Source organism: Hippocampus bargibanti, linkage group LG18, assembly GCF_051943395.1.
Source record: "Hippocampus bargibanti isolate YZ-2025 linkage group LG18, ASM5194339v1, whole genome shotgun sequence".
Classification (NCBI taxonomy): Eukaryota; Metazoa; Chordata; class Actinopteri; order Syngnathiformes; family Syngnathidae; genus Hippocampus; species Hippocampus bargibanti.
In genome coordinates, this window is record NC_142751.1 from 3,897,509 (window position 1) to 3,923,893 (window position 26,385).

Below are 26,385 nucleotides of genomic sequence, written 5' to 3' on the forward strand. Positions count from 1 at the left end.
AACTGGATCTCTGAAGTAAACGATGCTGAAAATGGCAGCCGGCTTTTTCCCCCCTCTATTCCCCGCCCCCAGTCTTTGGTTAAAGCCGCACGTGATTGGTCAAGATCCGCGGTAGAGGAGGGAGGGGGACACACGCAGCAGTGAGCGGGGGAGGGGTTACAGAACCACAGAGCTGCACATGAACAGAAAGGCAGACGACAGAGCTTGAAACAAAAGAACAAAAGTAAAAAAAAAACTGAAAAGGTGACAACATGGATAGAAAACAGTGAAATTTGGACTCCTTTCAACTTTATTGATAGTTCAAAGGCAGAGTGTAGACTTTGAGGTTAAAATATCCCATCAATCAGGCTCCAAAAATAACCCGCACAAGCCATCTGTATATACAATTTGAAGAGAACATACAAGCAAGGGAACCAGATATTAATGAAGTTGCGAGTGTGTCTGCCTGCATCTGTTGCAATATCACAACTTCCATGATGTACGACCCAGAGCTCTTGAGACACTGTATGCAAAAAGCTATCCATTCCATCAAGCCATCAACGACCATCACAAAGGTGAATAAAAATGACTTTATTATACAGTACAGTTTATTTCTTTAATTACAATACCATAGCACATATATTATACATAAAATAAGATATATTTTGTGTAGTTTTAAAGGACAACCGATGTCTCCGGACAAGTTGTGTCCATAATTTGTAAAATGGCTTCAAATGACTTCTACTGAGTGTATTTTACAAAGATTCCGCCGCATATAGCTATATTTTATGTTTAAAACTCGCGCTGAATATTTAGGAAGTCTTGTGTTTGAGTTGGGATCGAGTCCGTACGTGACGTCACTGAAAGAACGCCCCTGACCGAAAAAAGACACATTGTAGCAGTCCTTCCATCATGTCAATGTATTTTGTTGTACTTGTTTGGTCTGAAAACCTCGTGTTGCACCAAAAAGCCGCCAGAAGAGGGCAACCAAGCACCATGTAAGGAATTTATCAGCCTGTGGAAACGGGCTGATTAATTCCTCAGAGGAGCTTGGACGCCATTTTCTGCCTCTTTTTGGGTGATACATTTCCCCCCAATGTTGCCTCTAATTTGAATAAAAATATCACACTGCGTGTTTTGGGTATTTTAGATGCTATAAAACGTTTTTCTGATGTCAGTTAGAAACAAAAAACTGATGTCGGTTGTCCTTTAAGGCTTATTTAGTAGAAATTTGTTTTATGGGGACCTGGGAATGGATTATTTACATTTTTAATGGTTTCCTATAAGAAATTAATGCTTGGAATACACACTTTTCGCCTTAGACACACTTTCTGGGAACCATTTAAGTTCGTAAGCCAAGGTATGACTGTATGCCATTTTGAACCATTGTTTGTTGCTACGTTGATTTAGTGCCGTAACAACCTTGACCTGCAAGTACCTGTACTGTAATTTCCAGGGTATAAAGGACAACCGACATGACTTTTTTGTTTCCTAACTGACATCAGAAAAACGTTTTATAGCATCTAAAATACCCAAAACATGCAGGCTGATATTTTTATTCAAATGCAAAACACCAATAAAAATGACTTAGTGTCTCCAAAATCTGCAAAAAAATTGAGCTGCGAATTGGGCATTTTCAGAAAGTCCCGCCCCCAGTTCGTGACATCACGCCAAGACGTCTTGCCTTGCTCGAGAATCAAAACAATGGCTTCAGATCCGGAGAAGATGCTTTCTTGTTACTCATCCAGTTATGAATATGATTCAAATAGTTCTGATGAGGAAAGTATAAATGTTTGCAATCGATTAAAGAAGGTCTTCCGGGTCATTTTGAGGGATCAAGACTGATGTGTAGTATCACAGAAAATGCAGAAGATGGCGCCAGAGCTCTGTTGGAAATGGGTTCATTTTTCAGCTTGGAATTTTTGTCAGCGAATATTAAATAGTTGTCTCGGTGTAACATACAACGATTCACCATTGCGTTATTTATGTTTTTTCCTTCTAATTTTGCCATCAACATGAAGTTTTCAGACCAAACAAATACCCAAAATGCATTGTGTGTCGCTTTCTCGCTCAGGGGCGTTCCTTCAGTGACGTCACGTGAGGACTCGCCACCAACTCAAAAACAAGACTTCCGGAATATTCAGCGCGAGTCTTAAAACGTAAAATATATCTATATGCTGTGGAATCTGTAAAATACGCTCAGTAGAAGTCATTTGAAGCCATTTTACAAATTATGGACACAACTTGTCCGGAGACGTCGATTGTCCTTGTATAAGGCGCCTTATACACTGGCAGTCAGTGCGTCTTATATGTGAAGTCATATTGAGCCACAACAGGTCTCGCAGCGACTGTCAGAAGCCACTGACTCAACCCCTCCCCACCACCACCGTAGAAGAAGTATTGCTACTGTAGTAATGTGGTGTGCCTTATATATGGAAAACTTTGATATATTTATTTATTATATTTGAGAAACGTTTTTCATGCATTGAAGGTGTGCCTTATACTCTGATGCGCCTTATCAATTGAAAAAGTTTGACAATACACTATTCATTGGGGGTGCGCCTTATACTCCGGTGCGCCTTATCCACCAGAAAATACGTTATTGTCAAAACAACATTTTTGAGGTATTTTTATTTTTTTTAATTTTTTTTACTTCTTTCTGCAGGCTGAGAAGATCGCCTCGCAGATGATCACAGAAGGACGCATGAACGGCTTCATCGACCAGATTGACGGCATCGTACACTTTGAGAGTGAGTGGCTCGTTATTTTGCGGCTCTGGTGACAAAAAAATAAATACAGATAACATCCGATTTACGACCGGTGCGAGCTACGACCACCCGCATTTACGACCACGACTGCCCGACCCTTTTTTTTTTTATTCTATGGCTGGGACCGCTACTGTCGCAGCCGGCAACTCTGCAGTGTGTTTGCAATGCATTTAGTAAAGTAAAGACTCCAGATCGTCCTTCTTGTTTAGATTGAACAAGTAGGATGTTTATTTGCCGGACCACAGAGAGCAACCGCTACGCTTAGCATTGTACAAGAACTATTTTTTTTTAATCCCTGTCAAAGGACCATATGTAGCGTTGTGGCTGCGTTGCCAGATGCGCTCAACATTCAGCATGCCTCATTTATCTTAATGGAGAATATTACAGCGTTGCACAAACTCATCTTCTTTTCCTTGCGGCTTTTCCCTTCAAGGGGTTGCCACAGCAAATCAGTGTCCTCCATCTTTAGAGGTTTGATCCACATGTTTGTTTTGGCCAAGCTTTTATGTCAGATGCCCTTCCTGACACAACCCTCTGTATTTATCCGGGCTTGGGACCGGCACAAGAAGACATATGTCCCTTTGTGGCTACAGAACAAGCAACTCGCTCAGTAAAAGGCTCCCAAACACAAAATGGTAAACGGCACAGCAACATTCAAAAAAAGCAAAAACGATACTCACCATTTGATGACAATGCTCTGATCTTACCGTTACAGTACCCCTATGTAAATATTTGGATTGTAATAAAGCACTGAATGTACAATGCTATACAGTAAAATATAGCTTTATGGATTACAAAATACCCCCCATTCCCACCTCTTAACTCATGTTACCGTTTAATTTCTGGATTTGTAAAACTCCCCCCCATTTTGAATGTTTTTCGATTTACGTCCGTTTTGTCGGAACGGAACCCGGTCGTAACTCGGATGTTACTTGTGTAGATATACAGTCAAACCTCGGTTTTCGAACGTCTCGGTTCTCATCCCATTCGGTTTTCAACCGAAAATGTCATATTTTTTATGCCCTGGTATACAACCAAAATTTGGTTCTCAACATCTGAATGCATCACTCGACTACCCTCCGCTTCCTTATACGTCACTTCCTTATATGTCACGTCTTCCTAATTGCGACCGACGCATTAATATTGCTGTTGTTTTATTTCTGCGAAAATGCAGACATATTTGGTTAAGATCTCCTGAATAGTATGATTTTAAAGCGAGTAGAGGATGGTTTGAAAAGTTAGTGTGCACTGTGTTTGCCCAAAGACAGCAGGGATAGGTGTCAACACGCACCGTGGCAGAAAGAAAATTGGTGAAAATAAAAGTTTGTTTTTATAGAATTTTACACATGACCTGCTCTATTATTAAGTTTTTATCAGGTTTATGCGATGAAATAGTTAAAAAGTTGTTTTCTAGACTTTGAACGGATTAAGATTGTTTACATTGATTTTAATGGAAAGTGCTGTTTCGGTTTTTGAACAGATCGGTTTTTGAACAGGTTTCTGAAACGGATTATGGTCGAAAACCGAGGTATCACTGTATATATTATTGTGCATATGAAAAGTCGACAAGCCCCTGTTAAAATGCGGTGCAAGGTTTCAAGCAACGCGCGCTTGCCAACGTCCTGTTACCGGGGACAAAGAGCACCCAGCGCGTCGACCTTGGACCGGAGATCAAGGATAACGGTGAAGTTTTTCCTTTTGTTTTTAGCGCGAGAGCCCCTTCCCACGTGGGACAAGCAGATCCAGTCGCTGTGTTTCCAGGTCAACAACCTCCTGGAAAAGATCCGCCAGGCGGCGCCCGAGTGGGCCGCCCAAGCCATGGAGACGCAAATGAGTCAGTAACGGCCCTCCCCCGCATCCCCCCTCGTCTTTCAGTTCGTTCTGTCTTCCCACTCAGAAGCATCGCTACAAGGTGTGATGAAAGCCGGAAATACTTCTCCCCCGCCCCACACATAGGCTGAATATTCCAAGGGCGTTCATTATTTTTATTTTTTATTTTGGGGGGGGGGCACGTGTGTCATCCTGCCATTGTGACCACGCTCAGTGTCGACATGAAATCGGATTAAACTTGCACACGGCCAGCGACTCCATCTGTCGTTTTTTGTGATGCTGCTGAAAAACTCCCAAAAAGGTTAGGGAAAGAGGATATAGCATGTTCTCCCCGGACCCGCGTGGGTTTTCTCCGGGTCCTCCGGTTTCCTCCCACACTCCAAAAACATGCATGGCAGGCAGATTGACCACTCCAAATTGTCCCTAGGTGTGAGTGGGAGAGTGACTGTTGTACGTCTTTGTGTGCCCTGCGATTGGCTGGCAACCAATTCAGGGTGTCCCTCGCCTTGTGCCCGAAGACAGCTGAGATAGGCTCCAGCAACCCCCGCGACACTAATGAGAAATAAGCGGTACGGAAAATGGATGGATGGATACACTCGTTGGGGTATTTGTGAAACATTAAAAATCTCTGACGATGTGTTAAGACCCATTTACGCCGAGCGTATTCATATGAACACAAGATAAATTCATTAAAATAAAATCAAAATAGAGTATCAAATAGGTTAATTGGTTTATGAACTTAATTGGTGCCCAGACAGAGTGTGTAAGGTGAAAAGTGTATCCCAAAAATTAATTTCCCATAGGAAACCATTAAAATGAGAATAATCCGTTCACAGGTCCCCATAAAACATGATTTTCTAAGCCTTAAAACTACACAAAATATACCTTATTTTATGTATAATAAATGTGGTATGGTATTATAATTAAAGAAACAAACTGTACCGTATAAGAAAGTGGTTTTATTTACCTTTGTGATGGTCGTTGATGGCTTGATGGAATGGAGTGGCTGGTTTCATCAGCACTTGATGAGGAACATAGGCTTCTTTCACCATCTTGAAGAATGATCCCTTGTTGGTGCTTTCTCTGATAATTACATCTAGTTTCTCATCAATTGTGTTCTGTTTAGCTGGGTTGATAGCTTTTTGCATCAAGTGTACAGATGGCTTGTGCAGGTTATTTGTGGAGCCTGATTGATGGGATATTTTAACCTTGCAGTCTACACTCTGCCTTTGAACTATCGAAGTTGAAACTCTCACTGTCGTCTGCCTGTCTCTTTAATGTTTAAACCCCCCTCCCCTCACTGCTGCGTTCTTGACCAATCACATGGCTTTAACCGAAGACTGGGGGCGGGGAATATAGGACAAAAACAGTGGCTGCCATTTTGTTGTTAGAAGAATGGGCTCGTTCGCGAACGACACATCACTCATTGAGGCAGCTCCGTGTACGAAAAAAGTTTGTATGCCAAGGTAAAGTTTGTATGCCAAGGTAAAAATTTCATAAATTTAACGTTCGTAAACCGAAAAGTTCATAAACCAAGGGGTTTGTAAACCGAGGTATCACTGTAATTAACAATAATTAATGTGGCAGAAAACATGAATGCATTTGAAAATGAACTTATCTGTGTTCAGATGAACACGTTTGGTGTAAAGGGCTTAAAAGGGAACTAAATGACTAGAACACGTTAAAAAAAAAACATTTTCCATGCCACCGAGTCAAGCGGTGTTAGCAACTCCCTCCTTTACAAATGCTGATTAAAAAATTCAGAGCAATAAACAAAAACATTTCCTTCAATCAACTCCCAATTAAAATGTGTTTTATTGAAACAACGCCGCCACTGCGATTGCGCACACAAAATGTTGGGATGAGACGGTGACACCTGTAACAAGTCACAAACGACCTCTTTTGTGGACGATCGATAGCGACTGCAATCGGATTTCGGTCACATCCATCCCCGCCCATTCTTGAGGTGAGTCATGTTGAAGTCACTGGGTCAGGGTCTTTTTTTTGGAAGCCCTCCCCTTGTTTTCAGAAGATGCCTTGGTCCTTTCTCCGGTCGATGTCTCGCTTCAGCTGGCAGGTGGCACACACCAGGCAGCACGCGTTCACCATGAAGTCGCTGCACAGGGAACCCTGCCAAGGCATCGTCGGGGGCAAACGGTCACCGGCGCGGATCGACATGGAGCATGATGTCAAAGTCGAGGCCCGGGGGCCAAATCTGACCCGTCACGTCATTTGATTCGGTCAGCGAAAGCGAATCAAATGTGAAATTCCATGATGCTTGCTAAAATCTGAAGCAAAATTTCAAATTGTCCCATGTAGAACTGCAATAACTGTCATTTTATACACCCACCCACCCCGTGGCAAAAAAAAAAAAAAAATCGGACATAGGGAGATAACGTACATTGATGTTGTAGCGGGTGCGGTAGACGCTGCGGATGGCCATGCTCAAGCCGCACAGACAGCACTCGTCCATGTTGCTGGCGACGGTGCAGCTCAAGCACGGGAAGCACCACAGGCCGTAGCAGCCTGAGGATATGACAAGAAGAAGAAGAAGAAGGTGAAGGAGACCCATCAACTTTGTGCTCGTAGGCTCACTCCATTGCGGCGACCTTTCCTGGGCCTTTGAGCATCTAGTCACTATTTGGCTATCCAGCTTAAAGGACAACCGACGTCTCCAAATAAGTTGTGTCCATAATTTGTAAAATGGCTTCAAATGACTTCTACTGGGCATATTTTAATAAGATTCCACCGCATATAGCTATATTTTACATGTTAAGACTCGCTCTGAACATTCAGGGAGTCTTGTTTTTGAGTTGGTGACGAGTCCTCACGTGACATCAGAAAAGGACCGCCTCCTGACCGCAAAAAAGACGCATTGTAGCGTCTTTCCATCACGTCAATGTATTTTGCTGTACTGTTTTTTTGAAACCCTTGTGTTAAATCCAAAAGCCGCCAGCAGAGGGAGTCAAGCTCAATGGAAGGAATGTATCATCCTGTGGAAACAGGCTGATTCATTCCTCACAGCTCGGTGGCCATTTTATTGCCTCTTTTTGGGTGAGACATTCACCCCGCCCGTTTGCCTCAAAATGACACGGTATAAATTCTTTAATCGATTGCAAACATGTATGCTTTCCTCTTCAGAACTATTTGAATCATATTCATAACTGGAAGTGTAACAAGAAAGCATATTATCCGAATCTGAAGCCATTGTTTTGATTCTCCAGAAATGCAATGGAAGACGTCTTGGCGTGACGTCACAAACTGGGGGCGGGACTTTCTGAAAATGCCCAATTCGCAGCTCAATTTTAAATCATTTTTATTGGTGTTTTGCATTTGACTAAAAATATCATACTGCGTGTTTTGGGTATTTTAGATGCTATAAAACGTTTTTCTGATGTCAGTTAAAAAACAAAAAAGTGACGTCGGTTGCCCTTTAAGGTTGGTGTACTCGTGCAGTTTATGTGCTCATTCGTCTGACTCGAATCATTGACTGCGCCCTGGTCAAACAACCACACGTTTTACGAGTGATGCAAAAGTTGACAATGGGCTCGCTTGTATGACAAATTTTTTATCGTTGAGGTTGGTTTCGGCATTCCGCTCATTCTCTTTTGCGGGTCGTCAATAACACAAGAATTTGCTTGTTTTCTGTGTCACAACCAAGTTTGAGGATCAGAATGAAAATCAATAAAAAATAGACAGACAGACAGACAGACCGATACATCGCTAGCTAGCTAGCTAAAAGGATAGACAGATAGCTCACTAGCTAGCTAGGTAAAAAGACAGACAGATATATATGAATACATAAGTAAATAAATAGAGAATAGGGGAAATTATAACAATAATACATTTCATTTATAAGCGCCTTTCAAAACTCTCAAGGTCACTTTACAGTCACAGGATCAGTTTTTCTGTGTGTGAGCAGCGCCAGCCACATGCGCCAGCGTTCACTCAACCCGGAATAAGTCGATAGTTGACCACCAAATTAGCGTCTTATAAGGAGACTGGCTTCATTTTGAAGTCTGTTATCAGGGAAGTGTGGCAAAATGGCCTGACGTGATGCCAAGCCCAGTTGCCGTGTCTTTTATCAGTGTCTGATTTACTGCCGTGTCGGGTAATTCGGTGTACTTTGTACACTCTGATCATTTTATGGCTTGCAGATCTATTTTTTTTCAACCGTTTAGTGCTGCATCGGTTCAATGTACGATTCTCAAGTTTGAAAATGGAGACGACAGTACTTGGCATAACAGGTGTCACATTTTTTTTTTAATTTAGAGAACTTACAAGTTCCGCAATCGTCGCAGAAGTCGCACAAGCCGGTCTGGAAGTCGGAGGCTGGATATCTGCCTGGTTGGTTGGTCACCGCCATGATGATGTATGGGATGAGAAGGAACTTGTCACTGTCATAAAAATTGGGTAGTCAGAAAAAAATACTTTGATCTGGGAGTAACATGGCTTTTGTTGCAAACTAACAAAGCTTGTTTTCATATAATACAATCCATATTGATTTATATCGCGCTTTAACAATAGCTGAAGCTGTAACAATAGCTGACGCTGTAACAAAGCGCTGAAACTGGACAACTATCCTATACAGGAAATAAAGCAGACACAAAGATAGTAGACAAATGTATTCTGGAACATATAGACTATATTTTTTTTCTCATTTTAATGTAGCAACTTTTATGCATCTAGAAATTTGGGGGTAAAATGGAAAGACTATTTTCATATGGATTTCTGTTGTCAATAAAAAGAATGTAGCAATCCTTTCAGAAAAGAGAAACACGAGGCGAGTCTTACCGTGTGAGGTTGCGCCGAGGAGGATCTGATGAGGCCGGAAGACGTACTTGCAACCTTATCAAGCTGGAACCGCCCCCCTTCTTGTTTTTTTTCTTATTCACTGCAGCACCTGACATTTTTTGGGTGAAATTAAACATGTATTGGGTTATTTTGGAGCAGAAAAAAACATTGGGAGGAATGTCACATGAAAATGCAGAAGGAAATAAAATGTGGAGTAGTACCGCGGCAGTGACGTGCAGTCAGAGGAGGCAGGTGAGGCCGTGCCTCACCTGTCATCATGGAAATATCAAATGACAAAATAAATTAAACGTTTATATTTATTTAGTGATTTGTACTTTAACATTCTTTTCCATTTAACTTCACTATTTTTTTATTTTTTTTTTCCAAAATCGCGGAATTTTCACATTTACCATTCAAATATTAAGTAGAGATGAGCGGTGAGGCAGCAGCCGGCTGAGCCTCACCATGGATTGCGCAATCACTATGCTAACTGTGCTGGCTTGCTCTGCAGTGAGACCGCATTGCTGTCTCTCTGCATATCGCTATTAAGTGTTCAAAAGCTTTTAGTATCTGAAGTAAATTTCTACAGTTTAGCTGGTGTATATAATGTACAGTCACTGTACATTATAAACACTGTACTACAGTGTATATTTTATTTTTATCAAAACTGTGTGCAGAGGTGAGGCACACAGTTCTCCTGCCTCATGACAGGGGGCGCTTGTGATTCCAGAGATACTTCCGACTCCACGTCTGCAGAATAATAGAATTTGAGACAGAAAGCTACAGTAAACAGTTAGCAAGTTAAGTGCAACCATCCAATCATTTTTTCGTGTTGCTTGGCCTCACTTTCAGAATGGAGGATTACATATCGAAATTGAAAGAATTTTCTAAACTGGACTTTCAATCGAAGCAGGAGATGATGATTAAAGGAAGACCAACACCGGACTGTATAGCTCACAAACGGTGAGTGTTGGATGTAAATCTCCTGGACAGCTTCTCAGCTTTTTGGCCAAGCAGGATCTTATTGAAACTATTCCTGAAGCGACAAAGTTGCTCCAGCTCGTGCTCACTGTTCCAGCTACTACAGCATCAGTGGAGCGCTCATTCTCAGCACAAAAGACTGAAAACATACAGTCGGAATAGGACTGATCAAGGACGACTTTCTTCACTGGCAGTGATCTCCATTGAGACAGAAAGACTTAGACTTCATTTATAAGTAAAGGTAACATGATAATAACGTTTTTTTAATTCTTTTTTCTATGCTACAGTTTGTATCGAGTATATAAAGAATGCTGACATGACATTTTAAACAAAACATGTTAACTGTTGCCAATCACATGGTGAATAACACTACTCTGTGGAGTTCATATGTTTGTAAATCTGACTGTGATGACGTCAGTGCCTCACCAGCCATGAACCTCACCGCACGTCACTGTACCGCGGTTATGAAGTTGACATGGCTGCCTGCACGCCTTCGCCTCGGTTGTGCCGACTTGTGTGAACATCGACTTCCTTCTCTTCTCAACAGGCAACCGCAAATGTTTTTTGAACTCAGCTACTAAAGACAAACGCACATTTTATTTTCTCTGAACTCAGTCTTTTGCAATTTTTGAAATGCATACAGGGTATAGGCAATAAATCAATAAAACAATCAATAAAACAATCAATAAATCAATCAATAAATCAATCAATCAATCAATAAATAAATAAATAGACACATGACACTTGTACTGTAAATATGGGTTGATGCAATACAGCTACATATATCAATATGCCTTTGTTGATACTTGCACTGTGTACAGTTTTTTTATGAAGCGGTGTTAAGGCAAACGGTTTTGCACATTTACAGTATACAGTTGACATTTTTATTTTACTATGCTTTGAATATCTTGTTTTCTATCCTTTCACGCCATACGCACCCCATCCCCTTTCAAATTGCTGCTGTGGAGTGCAAATGTCCCCATTGTGGGACGAATAAAGGTTTTCTGATTCTGAATACACCGAAAGGCTTCCTCACAAATTTACAAAAGTAGGTCGAATGTATTTTACTTTGAAAGATAAATACATCAATGTACTGTTTTTTTTGTTGCTTCCCGTATATTCTGTTATTAAAAAAATACACACTGAAATCAAAGGGTTCTTTGGTGGTGGTCTCCAGTGTCCAGTTCCTCATCCGACCGCACAGGGTCGCTGCCTGCCACAAAGTGCAGACTAACAGACTGCACTTCTTGCGTTCAGCCTGACAGTGTCGCTGCCTACCACAAAGTAACCGAAGCGAAATCATGTTTTGAAAAATGACACAGAATGATCACTTGCGTGTGACAAAAAGTCACCCCCCCCACCTCAGGAAGCCTTTCATCGTTAGTAAGACACACATTCGTGGATTTCTCATGACTACTTGAATTATTTTTTAGAAGTAGATCGTGGCCGTGACGAGCACATATGAGGATGGAGGTCCGGGAGGTGGGGGGACATCTGCACTGACGTCACCGCCTCCCTCAAAGAGAGACACAGAGAGAAAAGGAGTTGGCAATTTGAACGCTGGGCGAGTGGGACATGCCCCGGTGAGTCCGATGAGTAGGACTTACTCCCGCCCCCTCCCCAAAGCCGACAGTCCTACTCGCTTTCTGGTTTTGCAGGCATGCATGCGTGTACTCGCACCCCCTCCCGCACCCTCACCACCTCTCCTCTCCCCTCCTCTTGCAACCTTAACTCACTTTTTAAGCCAGCCTGAGTCAAGATTATAACAGGTTGGAAATAGAGAAAGAAGGAAGCCCCGCTGCAAGAGTTTGTTTTGCCTTGCCTTGTTTTGTTTGGCTTATGCTTTTTGAATTCGAGCAACCGGGTTGCTTCCATGCGCGGGTGGGAGGATGAGCGAGGAGCCCGCCGGGAGATGAGTTCAGGAGCACGCACCGGCCCGGTGCTTGGTGGGGCGGACATCGGCTTCGTGGACGCACGTCCCGCACACTCGGACCGAAGCTGACCACGCCCATGGTAAATAAGTATGTAAGTAAATAAATACATAAATACATAGCGCTACACTAACTGGAGCGAATTGTGTGACAGGTGCTTGCCTTGGGTGCTGTCCAAAAATTCAAAGCTCCACCTGTACATGGCACAAATTTCTTGGATTTGTGAAGAGTTTTAGGGACTTAAAATTGTCTTTAGCCTGTCTTTCCAACATTAGCGTGTGTCTTTGATGTTTACAACGACACGACTAAGTAAGCACAAAGAAGTTGACCAAATATTTTAAAGTTCCCCTCTTGATTACTTGAAGACAATAACTTAATGACAAGCTTGAGTTCATTGAAGACAGTCTTTGATATTAGCAAATATCAAAAGTTGTCGTTTTGCTCATTGAGGACAAAGTAGCATCACCAAAACCAACTTTGGGTGCTGGGAGACTCTCCAGTCGGCCCCACGAGAGCTAAATTGTCTTGTTCCCATCTTGTTCAGGTAATTGAAGAAAGACGCGTGTCCTCGAGGTATCTAACCATCCGTTTGCAGATTCATCCATCTTGGTTGGATTTTCATGTCATAATTTAGTCGTTAAAGATGATGAAAAGCTTCCTTCATTGGTGACAGATGCGCTTAGTCATCGGTCTTGGTTGGATCTTCTTTGTGGGTCGTCACATTTTGGCCCTTCATCCAAGCTACGGTGTTGATGTGAATCAGACTCGGTCGGGTCCTACGTGTGGGGTTGTCTGCGCTTTGGAACAATGGCAGAATGGCTGAGAGCCTCCGTAACGCCTTGATGGATTCCTTTGGCAGGAATGCAGATGGCTGGGCCGAGGCGAGTTTCCCGCCTAGAGCTTCCTCTCCGGAGTTCCACCTAAGCATCTGATGGATCGCTGTGTTTGGGCCAAGTTGCGGATATGAATCTTGAGGCCTCCGCCGCGACGTGGACGCTTTTGCCTCCGGGGAAAATCTGAGCATCGGAGATACGCGCAGATCTTTTCTGTCCATTTTTTTCACCCCCTCAGGGGCCGCAAACCATGGAGTTGTTATGGTTTGGCCTTGGACTGAGCGCATGTTTTTAGTCCGGCTGTAGCGCCCTCTACCCCTTCCTCCTCCATCCCACCCCCACCCCCCAGCAACCCCCTTTCCCTCATGTCCCATCTTTCCCAGAATTATGGAAATTTTGTGGAAGGCGCTGACTTGGACGTTGAGCCTGGTGGTCATGGCTGCTTCAGAATTTCCCAGCGTCCATCCACTTCTACATAACTCCCAAGGTAGGCTTTCAAAACAAACCACGAGGTTGGAATCCCGGAATGGTCGGCATCCGAGGGTTGACGTTCACCCATCGCACGGCGGTCCCGTTAACCCCAGCGTTGGTCGCGTGTGTTCGCAGAGGAGTTCCTGTCCTACCTGCAGCACTACCAGCTAACCGTCCCCGTGCGGGTGGATGAGAACGGCGAGTTCCTGAGCTATGCCGTGAAGCACCACCGACCCGGACGGCGGAGACGCGGGGCGGCCGACCCCTTGGCAGGCCTGTCGCCAGAGCCCCCCGAGGCGCAGCTTTTCTACAGCCTCTCGGCCTACGGGAAGCGCTTCCACTTAAACGTGACTCTCAGCCCTCACCTGGTCTCCAAGCACTTTACGGTGGAGTACTGGGGCCGCGATGGCCTGGAGTGGCGCCACAACCTGGTGGACAACTGCCACTATGTGGGATTCTTGACCGACCGGCGCGGTGCTACTCGAGTGGCGCTCAGCAACTGCAATGGCCTGGTAAGAGCAAAGTAACCACCGAGAACTATTCAGGTGTTGTTCACAACGCTCTTACTTACAGGAGATAACTTGCCAAACGCGTGCCAGGCCGAGGCTTCGGTTTCGGTAATCACACACGTCGTTTTTTCTTTCAGTGGCCGTTATTAGGCCAGTCAAGGTGTTGCGTCGTTATTCGGCCAGTCAATGTGTCGCGCCGTTATTGGGCCAGTCAATGCGTCGCACCGTCATTGGGCCAGTCAGTGCGTCACGCCGATAAAGTCATGCAACAAACGACTTGGCAGTAACAAGAAGTCGAAAGCTCGCACATGTGAAGACGGATTGGCCTCGTAGGCCAAATGTGCTGGCAGCATCGAGACGCAGCATCATAAATTGAATTAGTGTTTGCTCCCCACCGGCCGCCTCCCCACCACCCTCCGCTCACAACACCAAAAATGGTCAAAAGCGAGTGTGCGCGCTTTAATGCAATCAGCCGTCTGGACAATTGGAAAACCTTGACTCGGTTTTGAAAAGACCCAAATAAAAGAAGTTTTATATTTTCACAGCGCCAACACGCTCTTGTGCACTCGAACGAGGTGCTTCGGGGTAATTGTTTGAATACCGCTTCTCGCTCTAATTGCTTGTTTGACTGGCCGCTAAAGGATTAGGTATTTTAAATACTGACAATTTGGCTTAGGTCCTCTTTGTGAAAGGCAAATTTTGGAGGAGACGCAAGGAGATACGGATCGCTGAGAGAGTCGCACCGTTTGCAAGCAGCCGTTCTCAAAATGCTGATGTTCATTTTTGTCCAGTGGCAAGCAAATATCGCGACAAGAGATGATCGGGGATGTGAAGGTCATCGTTTACAAAGTCAAGTTCAAAAATGCAGTTTATACGTGGAAACACGGTGATTCTTACGCCGGAGGAATATTAATTTTTCCTCTAAGAGTGTTTTTACAAAATACCGCATTTAGATAGCTAGCGGGGAAAAAAAGAACCAAGTCTACAAATGAAATAATTTTCTTGTTTCTCCTTCTTCTTTCCAACGTGACCAGCACGGCATCATATCGACGGAAGAAGAACAATATTTAATCGAGCCATTAAAGAACACATCGTCCCCCACCGGCGAGCCCAACCCGAATCAAGCACAGCAACACGTTATTTATAAGATGTCCGCCGTGCCCTCGTCGCAGGAGCAGAGCCAGGAGGCGAGCTGCGGCATTTCAGGTGGGAGCGCCATCCCCGTTGTGGTTATTTATTTTTCAGAGGAGAGGAAACAGGTCACAAATCTTGACCTTTTTGGTCTGCCCAAGTAAAAGGCGGAGCTGATTGGAAGCTCAGTTCAGGTTGGGGCATTTTCCCGGTTCGGTTTTTGTAGTTTACCTTAATTTGGGCTTCGTCGCGATGGATGAAGTGACATCTCGCCCTTGTTGCGTCTCCTTATCTATAAAAAAAAGATATTTTATGAATCTTACACAACTTTTAATACAATACAAAACAATACGTACAATATTGATGTATATAGATAGCGCTTTAACAACAGCTGAAGCTGTAACAAAGTGCTTAGCATGGACTACTATCCTAAACAGGAAATACATTAGTCACAAAGATAGCAGAAAGCAGCATAGTTTAAAATTAAGATCAAGTCTGAATCATGCGGAGTCAAATGCCAAAGAGTACAAGTGAGTTTTAAAGAGGCTGGTTTTAAAGATTGGCAGCAAGGAGGCTTGCCAAATGTTTAGCGGTAGGTCATTCCAGAGAGTGGGACCAGCAACGGAAACGGCTCCATCCCCTCTGAGCCTCCGTTTAGCGCATCTAATCATGTCTGGTCAGCAGACATGAGGCGCCGGGAAGGTGTATAGGGGCGGGTGAGCTCAGGAGGCCATTGAAAGAATTGAAGACAAATAATACGATCTTGAAAAGAACTCTCAAATGTATCCCAGAGTAGGAGTTATGTGCTCCCTCTTACGAGTACCAGTCAAGAGGCGAGCAGTAGAATTCTGGATTAGCTAGAGACGCTTAAATCGACACAAGCCAACAATGTAATGTCACACTGTACAGTTGTGAATGCACCAGATTTGTATTTTGATTAGTTTTACCGTATATTCCAGTGTATAAGGCATACCCAAAAGCCTTGATTTTCTTCAAAAAATGACCCTGCACCTTAGATAAAACGTTTTCCATTCATTGAAGGTGCGCCTTATAGTTCTTATACACTGGAAAATATGGTACTCTGCTGTCTCCTGCCACTTTACCCGGATGAAGGTTGTAAATCAAGAAACAGACGAGTAATACACGCCAAGTCGAAAAGTCAAAGTCAAGTTGAGTGTTGAGTAAGCTTGAGTCAAAGCAAGTCTCATCTCATCTCATCTCATTTTCCGTAGCGCTTCTTCCTCATTAGGGTCGCGGGGGTTGCTGGAGCCTATCTCAGCTGTCTTCGGGCACGAGGCGGGGGACACCCTGAATTGGTTGCCAGCCAATCGCAGGGCACACGAAGACATACAACAGTCACTCTCACACTCACACCTAGGGACAATTTGGAGTGTTCAATCTGCCTGCCATGCATGTTTTTGGAGTGTGGGAGGAAACCGGAGGACCCGGAGAAAACCCACGCAGGTCCGGGGAGAACATGCAAACTCCACACAGGGAGGCCGGACCGGGACGCGAACCGGCGACCTCTGCACTGTGAAGCCGTTGTGCTAACCACTCGACTACCGGGCCGCCTTCAAAGCAAGTCTGAGGTCTTAAAATGGGGGACTGAAGTCATTCCGCGGATCCTAATAAACGCTGACATTCACACATCAAAAGATGCAGAAAGGCAAAAGGAGGCGGACTGTTTGGGATAAAGCCGTCGTCGACAGGAAGCTAGCGTGCCCCGACACGTATCATCTTAATGTTTTTAGCCACAACATCTGGGTCAGAAAGCCAAAGGCGACAGCGGCAAAGTTCAGAGTCAAACACTCGGGGAAATGATGCAAAATGGGAGAACCAAAGTCTTTGTGATTTCCAGACCCGGTCAAAACCAGCGGGCGTCCCCCACCGGTCCGAGCACCCGCCGCAAGCCAAGCGGACGCACGGCGGAAGCGGAGGCGGCGCTCTGTCAGCTCCGAGCGTTTCGTGGAGACGCTGGTGGTGGCCGACAAGATGATGGTGGGCTACCACGGCCGCAAAGACATCGAGCACTACATCCTGTCCGTCATGAATATTGTAAGTTTGATGCCGACTTTTTTTGGATGGCGGATGCCGTTTGTCTGACTTTGTGTTTTTTCTTCTTCTTTTCTGGAGGTCAGGTTGCCAAACTTTACCGTGACGCCAGCCTAGGAAATGTTGTCAACATTATCGTGACCCGCCTCATCGTTCTGACTGAAGATCAGGTACCAAGACAAAACCAAAACAATGGCGACCTGTCCCCGTTGTCATCGACGTATCCCCCCTCCCCCACCCCTTTCCAGCCTAACCTGGAGATCAACCATCACGCCGACAAGTCTCTGGACAGCTTCTGCAAATGGCAAAAGTCCATCCTGTCCCAACACGGCGACAGCGGCAACAGCATTCCGGAGAACGGGATGGCCCACCACGACAACGCTGTGCTCATCACTCGGTGAGGACCGCCGTCGGACGTCGGCGCTCTTTCGGTCGGTACGACGACTTGGAAAATGACAATTTCAAGGTGGCCTGTACAATGTCGGGCGATGGGAGCCAAAAGCCGCGCTTCTTCGTCTTTATCGGCGGCATTTGTGGCCGAGGTATTTGGCCTGGTCAACTCGAGTTTGCGGGCGCATTCCTTTTCCAGAAGCGTCTCTTCACTTTCAGAATCAGAATCCTAATCAGATGCCCGAGCCACCTCATCTAGGTATGTGGAGGAGAAGTGGCTGGACTCCCGATCGACCAAGCTTCTTACATTATTATAAGAGAGAGCCCGGACACCCTACGGAGATATTTTGGGCGCTTGTACCGGGATCTCGTTCTTTTGGTCACGACCCACCAACATTGCCCCCACCCCTAAATTTTAAGTTAAAAATAATGACCGTTTTTGTGGTTTACATGGGAAAATTTGAAATTTCAGTTTGGACTTTAACAAGCATCATATACAGTAAAGTCTCGTTATATCGATATTGGTTATATCGATAGTACTGCTTATTACGATACTATTTCTATGAAAGGAGAAAATTTACATGCCGCAGGATCGGATATAGCGATAGTCCGGTTATATCGATATTTTTTCCGACTCCCGAGAATATCGATATCACGAGACTTTACTGTAATTTGGTTTGCTTTCGTGGGCCGAATAAAATAAAGTGGCGGGCCAGATTTGGCCCCTGGGCCTCAACTTTGACACCTGTGGATCAGGATTTGGGGATTTATTTTGTTGGCTTTCTTGAGTGAGAGAGGTCCGATTTGTGCTTTATCGGTTTTCCGAGTTTTGGCTCCCTCATTTTCTTTCTCCATACGGGTTAAGACAAAGTTCCAGGTTGGTGACCGCTTCAATGAAGTCGTAGGAACCACGTTGGGAAGAAGGCGGAAAAAGCAGAGGCAAATCAAATTTGCCGTGCCCTTGGTTTTAATAGATTAAAAGCTTTCGGTACGATTGGTGGCCATCGTAAGAGGCACGCGGCCTCCCTCGGCTGCGGCGTATCGGATTAGCGGCACGCGAGTTAGCGGGGGTCAACGGGGCGGTCACGACAGAGCGTTTCCATTGCTTGCATCTCGTCTGAATTTCATCTTCTTTTTAATTTTTCAGGTATGACATCTGCACCTACAAGAACAAGCCCTGTGGAACGCTGGGTGAGTACAGTGCCGTAAAATTGATGACAAAAATGCTTTGGAGGCCAATAATGTGAACTTGCAGTTTGAAAATCAGAGTTGGGATTCATCACGCATGCGCAGTTGTCGTTTGAGGCGACTTTAGGAAGGGAGCAAAGGCAAAACGGCGCCTCTGTCCCCCCCGTCTCATCTCCCACCTCCTCTGGCCATCATCTTATCTGCGCAAAGGCCCCGCAGGCGGCACAGTATATCTTGGAGGTTTTCTTGTGACTTGGGGGGGGGGGGCGCTTTGACAGATTGAGCGCATTCGTCACATTCCCCCCGTGGCTTTAATTGCCGCGGCATCTGCTTGGCTTCCTCGTGGCCGAAACCCCCCCATCGCCCTCTTCTCGGGGATCATGCCTCAGGGCGACAACTCTGGCCTTTTGGGGTCACCGAGTCACGGTGCAGCCCGCAGATAGTACACAGTCGGCGGCCGCGGTGGCGTTCAGAGGACGAGCGACACTCCCGCACGCATTCTTCAAGTAATGGCAGAGTAGGCCTTCTCCTTCCTTTCCCTCCCCTTCCTCCCCCCTTCCTCCACCCCCGCCTCCTTTCCTCACCTTCAGGCTCGCCTCCTCGCATTTGGGACCGTCGCGATTTGCGAGTCTATTCTTGTTTAGCCTCTTAGCAAAGAGGATACAAAAGCCGTGACACTCTTATCCAAGGTGGTGGGGGGGGGGGGGGGTGCTTGAACAAACTAACCCCCCCCCCACCTGGACTGGAGTTCAGTTTAAAGGGATTGGCGTGTTGGAGATACCAACAAAGACCGAACGAGATCGGTCCGCAGATGTTGAATGCTTTAGCATTTGACATATGATTGATTGACAGGTGATTGAAATAGACGTCAGAGTGACAAGTACACAAATTCAAATGTACCTCGTCGTTTTTGCGGAGGCTGCGACTTGGATGAACACTGGGTGCTGCCGAGATGCTCTTCAAAAAGTCTGGATCACAGAGAGAGAGAGAGAGAAAATGTATTGGAGACAAGGAAGATAATCGGCCAAAAAAACACACATACTTCACTGTGAACTCACCGATCGATGTCATCTGTGAAGAATTGCCTCCTGCCTCCCGCCCGAAGTGACCTCTCGGGCTTCTGGGAAGAAATGCCTTGCGACACCTGGATTGCAGGGGAGGCTAAAAGTTGAAACACTCTCTCCCGCACTCCTTTTTCTCCTCTCTTCTCTTTCGACAGCTTCCAAAATGAGGAAAACATCTTTTTTTTCTTTCTTCACGGCGACAGCTTTTTTGGGTGCGGCGGTTACGGCGTTTCCTTCCTTGGCCCGCGTTTTAGGCGACAAAGTGTAAACCTCCGTCTCGATGTTTTCCAGTAGCCGGAAACCAATCCTGACACCTCTTTCTCTCTCTCTCTGTCTCTCTCACGCTCACTCTTGGGCAACCAAAACATGAGAAATTGAGGACATGTTGTGCGGATAATAATAATAATCAGAATCAGAAAACCTTTATTCATCCCACAATGGGGAAATTTGCAATAACAATAATAATAATAATAATAATAATACATCATATTTATAAGCACCTTTCAAAACTCTCAAGGACATAGCTAATAGATAGGTAGCTAGATAGATCGCTATATAGCTTATAGCTAATCGATCGCGAGCTAGCTAGCCAGCCAGCCAGATAGCTAATAGATAGCAAATATCCTCTTTCATCTAGAACTGCTTCATGTCACAAAGAGGGTACAGAAAGTGCTGAAGAATGAATGACACTGTGTGTCTTTATGTTGTCATATTATTTGTTATTTAGTTTTTTTTTTTTTTTTTTTTTTACTTTATGTTACTTCCAAGTTGAGTGAACGCTAGCGCGTGTGGCTGCCGCTGCTCACCCGCAGAGAAAATATCCTGTGTCCTTGAGAGTTTTGAAAGGCGCTGATAAATGAAATGTATGATTATTATTACTAATAAGATAGCTAGCTTGCGAGATAGCTAGCTAGCTAGCTACCGAGATAGATAGATACAACCTCGGAATCATATGTATATTTTTTTGGTACATAAATAAATAATGTGAAGTTAACCCCCCGTCAAAAAACACAGAAAGTAGTAATCGAGTGAACAAGCGAGCGGTTAATGCTAATCTCGCTAAAGTGGAGAAGCCTAGCAAGTGTGCTCTCATTTGACTCCTGGTGTGTCAAAGTCAAAGTCAGCTTTATTGTCAAATATGCTAATATGTGTGTGTTTAATATATATATATATATATATATATATATATATATATATATATATATATATATATATATATATATATATATAAAATTTAATATAATGTATTTTATTTTTTTTTTTTGCATGGAGGTTTGGCCTCTGTGGCAGGAATGTGCGAGCCGGAGCGAAGCTGCAGCATCAACGAAGATATTGGCCTGGGCTCGGCTTTCACCATCGCACACGAGATTGGCCACAAGTGAGTGCAAATGATTTTTTTCCCCCCAGCGGCCAAAGACCCTCAAGAGAATTGAAAGACTTGTTCCGAAATACATGCGGGGGGGAGAAAAAAAAACAATGTCGGGCAAGTCACCCTGGCTCTGGGAATTTGTATAATGAAAATAAAAAGTTTTGGATTGGATTAGCCCTTCTTTGTCTCGCAGTGGAGAAATGGAAATTTCACACCAGTAAAGTCATGAAAGGAAGAAGAAAGAAAGGGAAGAAGTAGAAAAACAAAATACAGCAGCTGCTGGAAAGGCAGCCACTCGCAGTGCAATCGTGAAGTGAAAATAACAAATAATGTGACAACACAAAGACACAGTCATTCAATCTCAAGCACTTTGTGCAACCTCAGCTCTAAATGAAACAGGAGAGGATCAAAGCGTCATTTTCACCAGTGGATCAGGGACATCACAGTGGCATGTGCACGTCTGCTACAAGCTAAATGTTGAAAGCAAACAAAGCTGTAGCATCCATTGACAATAAGAGATTGTCTCACATCTCCTGTCCCACGTCAATCCGCTTCAATTCCAAGCCGCGACAGTTCCACATACGCATCAGCGCTCCTTTCTTCTCATGGCAGGCTCATCAAGCCATATATCCATCCAGCTGCAGACTGTCCAACACCATGAACTTTTGACAGTCAAATGGCACTGACATTCCTCCCAATCAAAAACAGTGCTGGCATATTTGTGGTTGCCAAAAAGCATTGTCTCACATCTCCTGTCCCACGTCAATCTGCTTCAATTCCAAGCCGCGACAGTTGTACATACGCATGTGATCGGGCTCAGATGTCAAACGTTGCGTGACCTCCCACCTTTAAGCCGTTCGATCCTCCCCCCCCCCCCCACCGAGCCGCATGCTTTTGGGACTTGGCGCGATGGGCCGTTGGGCTGGTTTGAGTCCGGCGTGCGGCGCGCGTGCAATAATGATGATGTATTAGGCTCCCCGGAGAGTTGTGCAAGATGGCCATTTCCTTTTTATTATGTCTCGCGTCTGCTTCTGTTGCAAAAGGGGGCCCGTTGTAAAAATAGTCCGTGCCTGTAGAAGATGTCGAAGGAATAACGGCGCGGCATGGCAGGCCGGCCGGGGCCTGATTTATTTCCAGAGCGTTCTAAAATGTCACATAGGCAGCCCGCGTTAGAAAAACAGCTTGAGACGGCGCGATGCGGTCGGCTCGGGTTTGTTAAATACATTAGAGGTGATTTGTGCCGCCGGGGCCGGCGAGGAAAACTTCAAATTGATTGTGAAGATGATTAGTTTTCAAACTCTCCAGCCCGGCCGGGAACTCTCCGGTAATTGATCCAAAAGGAGTAACGGACGTCCCTCACGACTTTCCAGCCTCTCTGGCGGCAAGCTCAGACCCGCCGGCGGTGATTGACGGGTGGGCATCACATCGGTGACTGGTGACTTTTCAAAATTGGCCAGCAAAATGGCTGTCGGTAAAACTGAAAAGTGCACTTGGTCCGTTTCACCGACAGACGTCAGGCTTGGTTCTGAATTTTTAAGAATTCAGTCCGCAAAGCCAGTATATCCTTTGGGGAATCAAAATTTGACAAGACATCTTGATCATGAATAGACCCACAAAAAAATCCTCAAGAAGCCATAAGGGCACAGGAAATCGTCCATTTTGAATTTCAGCGGCCATTTAGAGTCGCCAATCGCCTCCAGAATTTCAAAAACAATAATTAATCCAAAGTCAGCTTCACAGTATAAAATGTGTTGGCCACGCCATGTTTTCACCCCCCCGGTCCCCAAAAAAGCCATTTCAAAGTCAAGGCCAAGATCAGATCTGGAACAAACATTGAAATGGATTATTTAAGGTGATGAGTTTTCAAACTCTCCAGCCCAGGGACCCTTCCAGTAATTGATCCAAAGGATCACCCCCCCCCCCTCCCAACCCCCACCTGACCTGCTCAGACCTGCAAGCGTTGAGTGACAGGCAGGCGTCACAGTGATGATTAGACCTTTTTGCTCATTGCTGCTGAGCTCCAGACAGAGTTTGACCCTTGACCCGGGGGATGCTTTCCACACAGCTGTTTTGAGAGCAGGCGGGGGTGGGGGCGGGGGTTTCTTCTTGATGGACAGAAGTGGCTAGCCTTTGCGCCTGTCATATCTGGGCTCGATGACTGCAATGCGATTTACTTTGGAGTCAGTCAATCCTCCATGAAGCGTCTTCAGTTGGTCCAGAATGCTGCAGCTCGCCTCTTCACTGGTACTTGTAAGAGGGAGCACATAACTCCTACTCTGGCATCCCTTCACGGGCTCCATTGACATTTTAGAGTTCTTTTCAAGATCTTATAAATCAATATGCTAACTGATGATCTGGGCTTTCTAATTCGCAGCTTCGGCATGAACCACGACGGCATCGGCAACTCGTGCGGCACCAAAGGCCACGAGACGGCCAAACTGATGGCGGCGCACATCACGGCCAACACCAACCCCTTCTCCTGGTCGGCCTGCAGCAAGGACTACATCACCAGCTTTCTCGAGTAAGTGCCTGCTCGCCCCCAATTTCTTTTCTCCGATATTATTGATCGAGCGTAAACTCGTGCCTGTTGACCAAAAGTGGCTTCTGAAATGGAAAGAACGCAATTGTCCTACCGATGCACACGAGCCGTCGTCGTTTGTCTGACAAGAGGTACGATCACGCCTCAGGAAGTCACGCCTTCAAAGAAACAAGATGTCTGCCGTTTTGGTGTGAGGCGGCCATCCTCGCTCAGGTCATTCTGGCAATTTTCCCAGCATCCTTTGAATTCAGTCGCTCGCTCAATACACACCCAAAAACTAAATTCTGCAAGTTCATAGGCAGTCGCACTTGACAATGCAAATTTGGTTAGGCAGGTCTGTCACGAGTAGATGAACAAAAACTCTCCAGAAGCCATGCGTGAAAAGAAACAGGAAGTCTGCCACTTTGGTTTGAAACGGTCATTTTGGCTCACCAGTGGCCTTCCGGATTTTCCAAAAGAATTTGGTCATGAAATGAACAGCATGAAATTTGGTAGGCGTGTCTGTCTATCATGAGTAGAGCCACAAAAAAGTTACAGGAAGTCACGCATCGGAGGCCTGCCGTTTGAATTTAAAGGACAACCGAACGCCTCCGGACAAGTTGTGTCCATAATTTGTAAAATAACTTCAAATGACTTCTACTGAGTGTATTTTACAAAGATTCCACCGCATATAGCTATATTTTACGTTTTAAGACTCGCGTTGAATATTCAGGAGTTGGTTACGATACTTACCGTGACGTCACGGTAGGTATCACTGACCGAAACGTCACTGACCGAGAAAGCGACACACAATGCATTTTTGGGTACTTTGTTTAGTCAATGGTGAATCGTGTGTTGCACCAAGACTACTATTTGATATGAGCTGACACAAATTTCCAGCAGACAAATCAGCCCATTTCCAACTGAACTTGGGCGCCATCTTGTGCATTTTCTGGGACGCTACATTTCAGTCCAGATGCCACAAAACGACAAGGAATTACTTCTTTAATCGTTTACAAACATTTATGCTTTCCACTTCAGAACTATTTGAATCATATTCATAACTGGATGAGTAACAAGAAAGCATCTTCTCCGAATCTGAAGCCATTGTTTTGATTCGCGAACAAGGCAAGACGTCTTGGCGTGACGTCACGAACAAGGGGGCGGGACCTTCTGAAACTGGTGATTTCCAGGTTAATTTTGAAGTAGTTTTTGGACAATTTAAGTCATTTTTATCGGTGTGTTTCATTTGACTAAAAATATCAGCCTGCGTGTTTTGGGTATTTTAGATGCTATAAAACATTTTTCTGATGTCAGTTAGGAAATAAAAAATGGTGTCGGTTGTCCTTTGAGCGTTAAAGCTTGCCTTATTAACTCATACACTGCCATTCCTGAATTGATTCGGGAATTGAAAATAGGACGTGGAGCGCCATTGCTGAATTTGTTTGGGTTTTGGTTTTTCTAGCAGGGGGATGTCGATAAAGTGTTGGTCAGACCTCTGACAATGTTTTTCCCTCCCACGATGGGACAGAATTTGCCTTTTGTCTATGGTAGCGGTTTGCCAATAAATCAATATGTATGTATTGTATTTTGTACAGATGCCCCCATTTCAAGCTCAGATAACTCCAGACGCATACGACTTAGGAATGAACCTTTTGTTTTGATAAAAGAAGAGAGTCTAAGGTTTCTTATGCTGCATTGAATGTTTATGTTGTCCTAAAACTCAATATTCTGTGGATCCTGGAATTTGAGTGAAAATGACAAAAACCCTGAGACTAGAGTGGACACATTTTTGCACGTCAGGCAGTCAAAGAGTTAAGACCCTACAAATTTCTCTTGATTTACATATTTGTCCATTCACTAAATCCTTAATCGTTGTTCTTTGAGTGTGCAAAATGTGTTTTTTGAGTGAGGACAAAGAGCATACGAGTACATAGGACCTTAGAGGGTCCTGAATAAATGCTCAAGTGGCTCATACGCACTCACATGACTGCAGGCTCAAAATTGGTTTTTTTTTTGTGTGTGTGTGTCGGAATGAGGCCCCCGCTGGCTGCCAGCCTGGCACGGTGAAAAACGCGCACGGGACTGGAGTCAGACTAAGCCAGACAAAACATCTGGAGTCGGCCTTCAGCGTCTGGCAGAAAGCAGATACCCGCCAGCCTGACGGGGAGCTCCTGGCCCGCTTGCTCCTCGCACGTCACAGCCCGTTCGTTCCAAAGTCAGGCGCTCGTTGCCATCTCATTCAAAGGCAAAAAAATAAGATGAAATAATACATCAATGAATAGTCGTAACCTACGTAACACGTAAACCGCGGCAGCCACGCTGCTGGCGTGACAGCGATTCCCGATGGGATCTTGCCCGAAACGAAAATGTCACCGCTGTGATGTTGTTTGGTCACCAAATCTTTTTTTGTGGGACATCCAAACTGGGGAACACAAGAATTTTATTTGCGCGCACCACAAAAACACGTGACCCGATGAAAAAGGAAGACGATTGAAGCTGACTTTCAACTGAAATAGTCCATATCTAGTTGAGCCCCCCTCCCCATATTCTCGGAATGGAAGCCAAACTTAAATG

General features: G+C 44.9%; 3 protein-coding genes and 1 long non-coding RNA gene across 6 annotated transcripts in view; 2 read left to right on the forward strand and 2 right to left on the reverse strand.

The window, feature by feature from the left end:
• The window catches only part of cops4 (COP9 constitutive photomorphogenic homolog subunit 4 (Arabidopsis)), an 8,086-nt gene extending 3,254 nt beyond the window's left edge, over window positions 1-4,832 (forward strand). The window contains exons 9-10 of the mRNA XM_089021167.1: window positions 2,645-2,729; window positions 4,456-4,832. Of these exons, the coding sequence (XP_088877293.1) occupies window positions 2,645-2,729; window positions 4,456-4,589 (219 nt within the window). The 3' untranslated portion in view covers window positions 4,590-4,832. The remainder of the gene's footprint in view (window positions 1-2,644; window positions 2,730-4,455) is intronic.
• Window positions 4,833-6,373: 1,541 nt separating this feature from the next.
• On the reverse strand, window positions 6,374-9,407 carry LOC148884278 (placenta-specific gene 8 protein-like). Its single transcript, XM_089021168.1, has 4 exons — window positions 9,372-9,407; window positions 8,859-8,974; window positions 6,979-7,103; window positions 6,374-6,707 (listed from the first exon to the last, which is right to left on the reverse strand). The coding sequence occupies exons 2-4, from the start codon at window positions 8,941-8,943 to the stop codon at window positions 6,603-6,605; spliced, it is 315 nt and encodes a 104-aa protein (XP_088877294.1). The 5' UTR covers window positions 8,944-8,974; window positions 9,372-9,407; the 3' UTR covers window positions 6,374-6,602.
• Window positions 9,408-11,985: 2,578 nt separating this feature from the next.
• adamts6 (ADAM metallopeptidase with thrombospondin type 1 motif, 6) overlaps window positions 11,986-26,385 on the forward strand; it is a 32,291-nt gene continuing 17,891 nt past the window's right edge. The window contains exons 1-10 of one of the 3 annotated variants that reach the window (XM_089021164.1): window positions 11,986-12,377; window positions 13,143-13,603; window positions 13,723-14,099; window positions 15,131-15,302; window positions 17,086-17,282; window positions 17,366-17,449; window positions 17,528-17,676; window positions 18,817-18,860; window positions 21,194-21,299; window positions 23,665-23,811. In XM_089021164.1, the coding sequence (XP_088877290.1) occupies window positions 13,504-13,603; window positions 13,723-14,099; window positions 15,131-15,302; window positions 17,086-17,282; window positions 17,366-17,449; window positions 17,528-17,676; window positions 18,817-18,860; window positions 21,194-21,299; window positions 23,665-23,811 (1,376 nt within the window). In that variant the 5' untranslated portion in view covers window positions 11,986-12,377; window positions 13,143-13,503. Of the gene's footprint in view, window positions 12,378-13,142; window positions 13,604-13,722; window positions 14,100-15,130; window positions 15,303-16,537; window positions 17,283-17,360; window positions 17,450-17,527; window positions 17,677-18,816; window positions 18,861-21,193; window positions 21,300-23,664; window positions 23,812-26,385 lie in introns of those variants that run through there. The other 2 variants (XM_089021163.1, XM_089021165.1) reach the window with 2 other exon arrangements.
• Window positions 13,962-20,167, reverse strand: LOC148884280 (uncharacterized). The gene is made up of 4 exons (XR_016118337.1): window positions 19,916-20,167; window positions 19,758-19,825; window positions 15,459-15,519; window positions 13,962-14,096 (listed from the first exon to the last, which is right to left on the reverse strand). It is a non-coding gene; the product is annotated as an uncharacterized LOC148884280 (long non-coding RNA).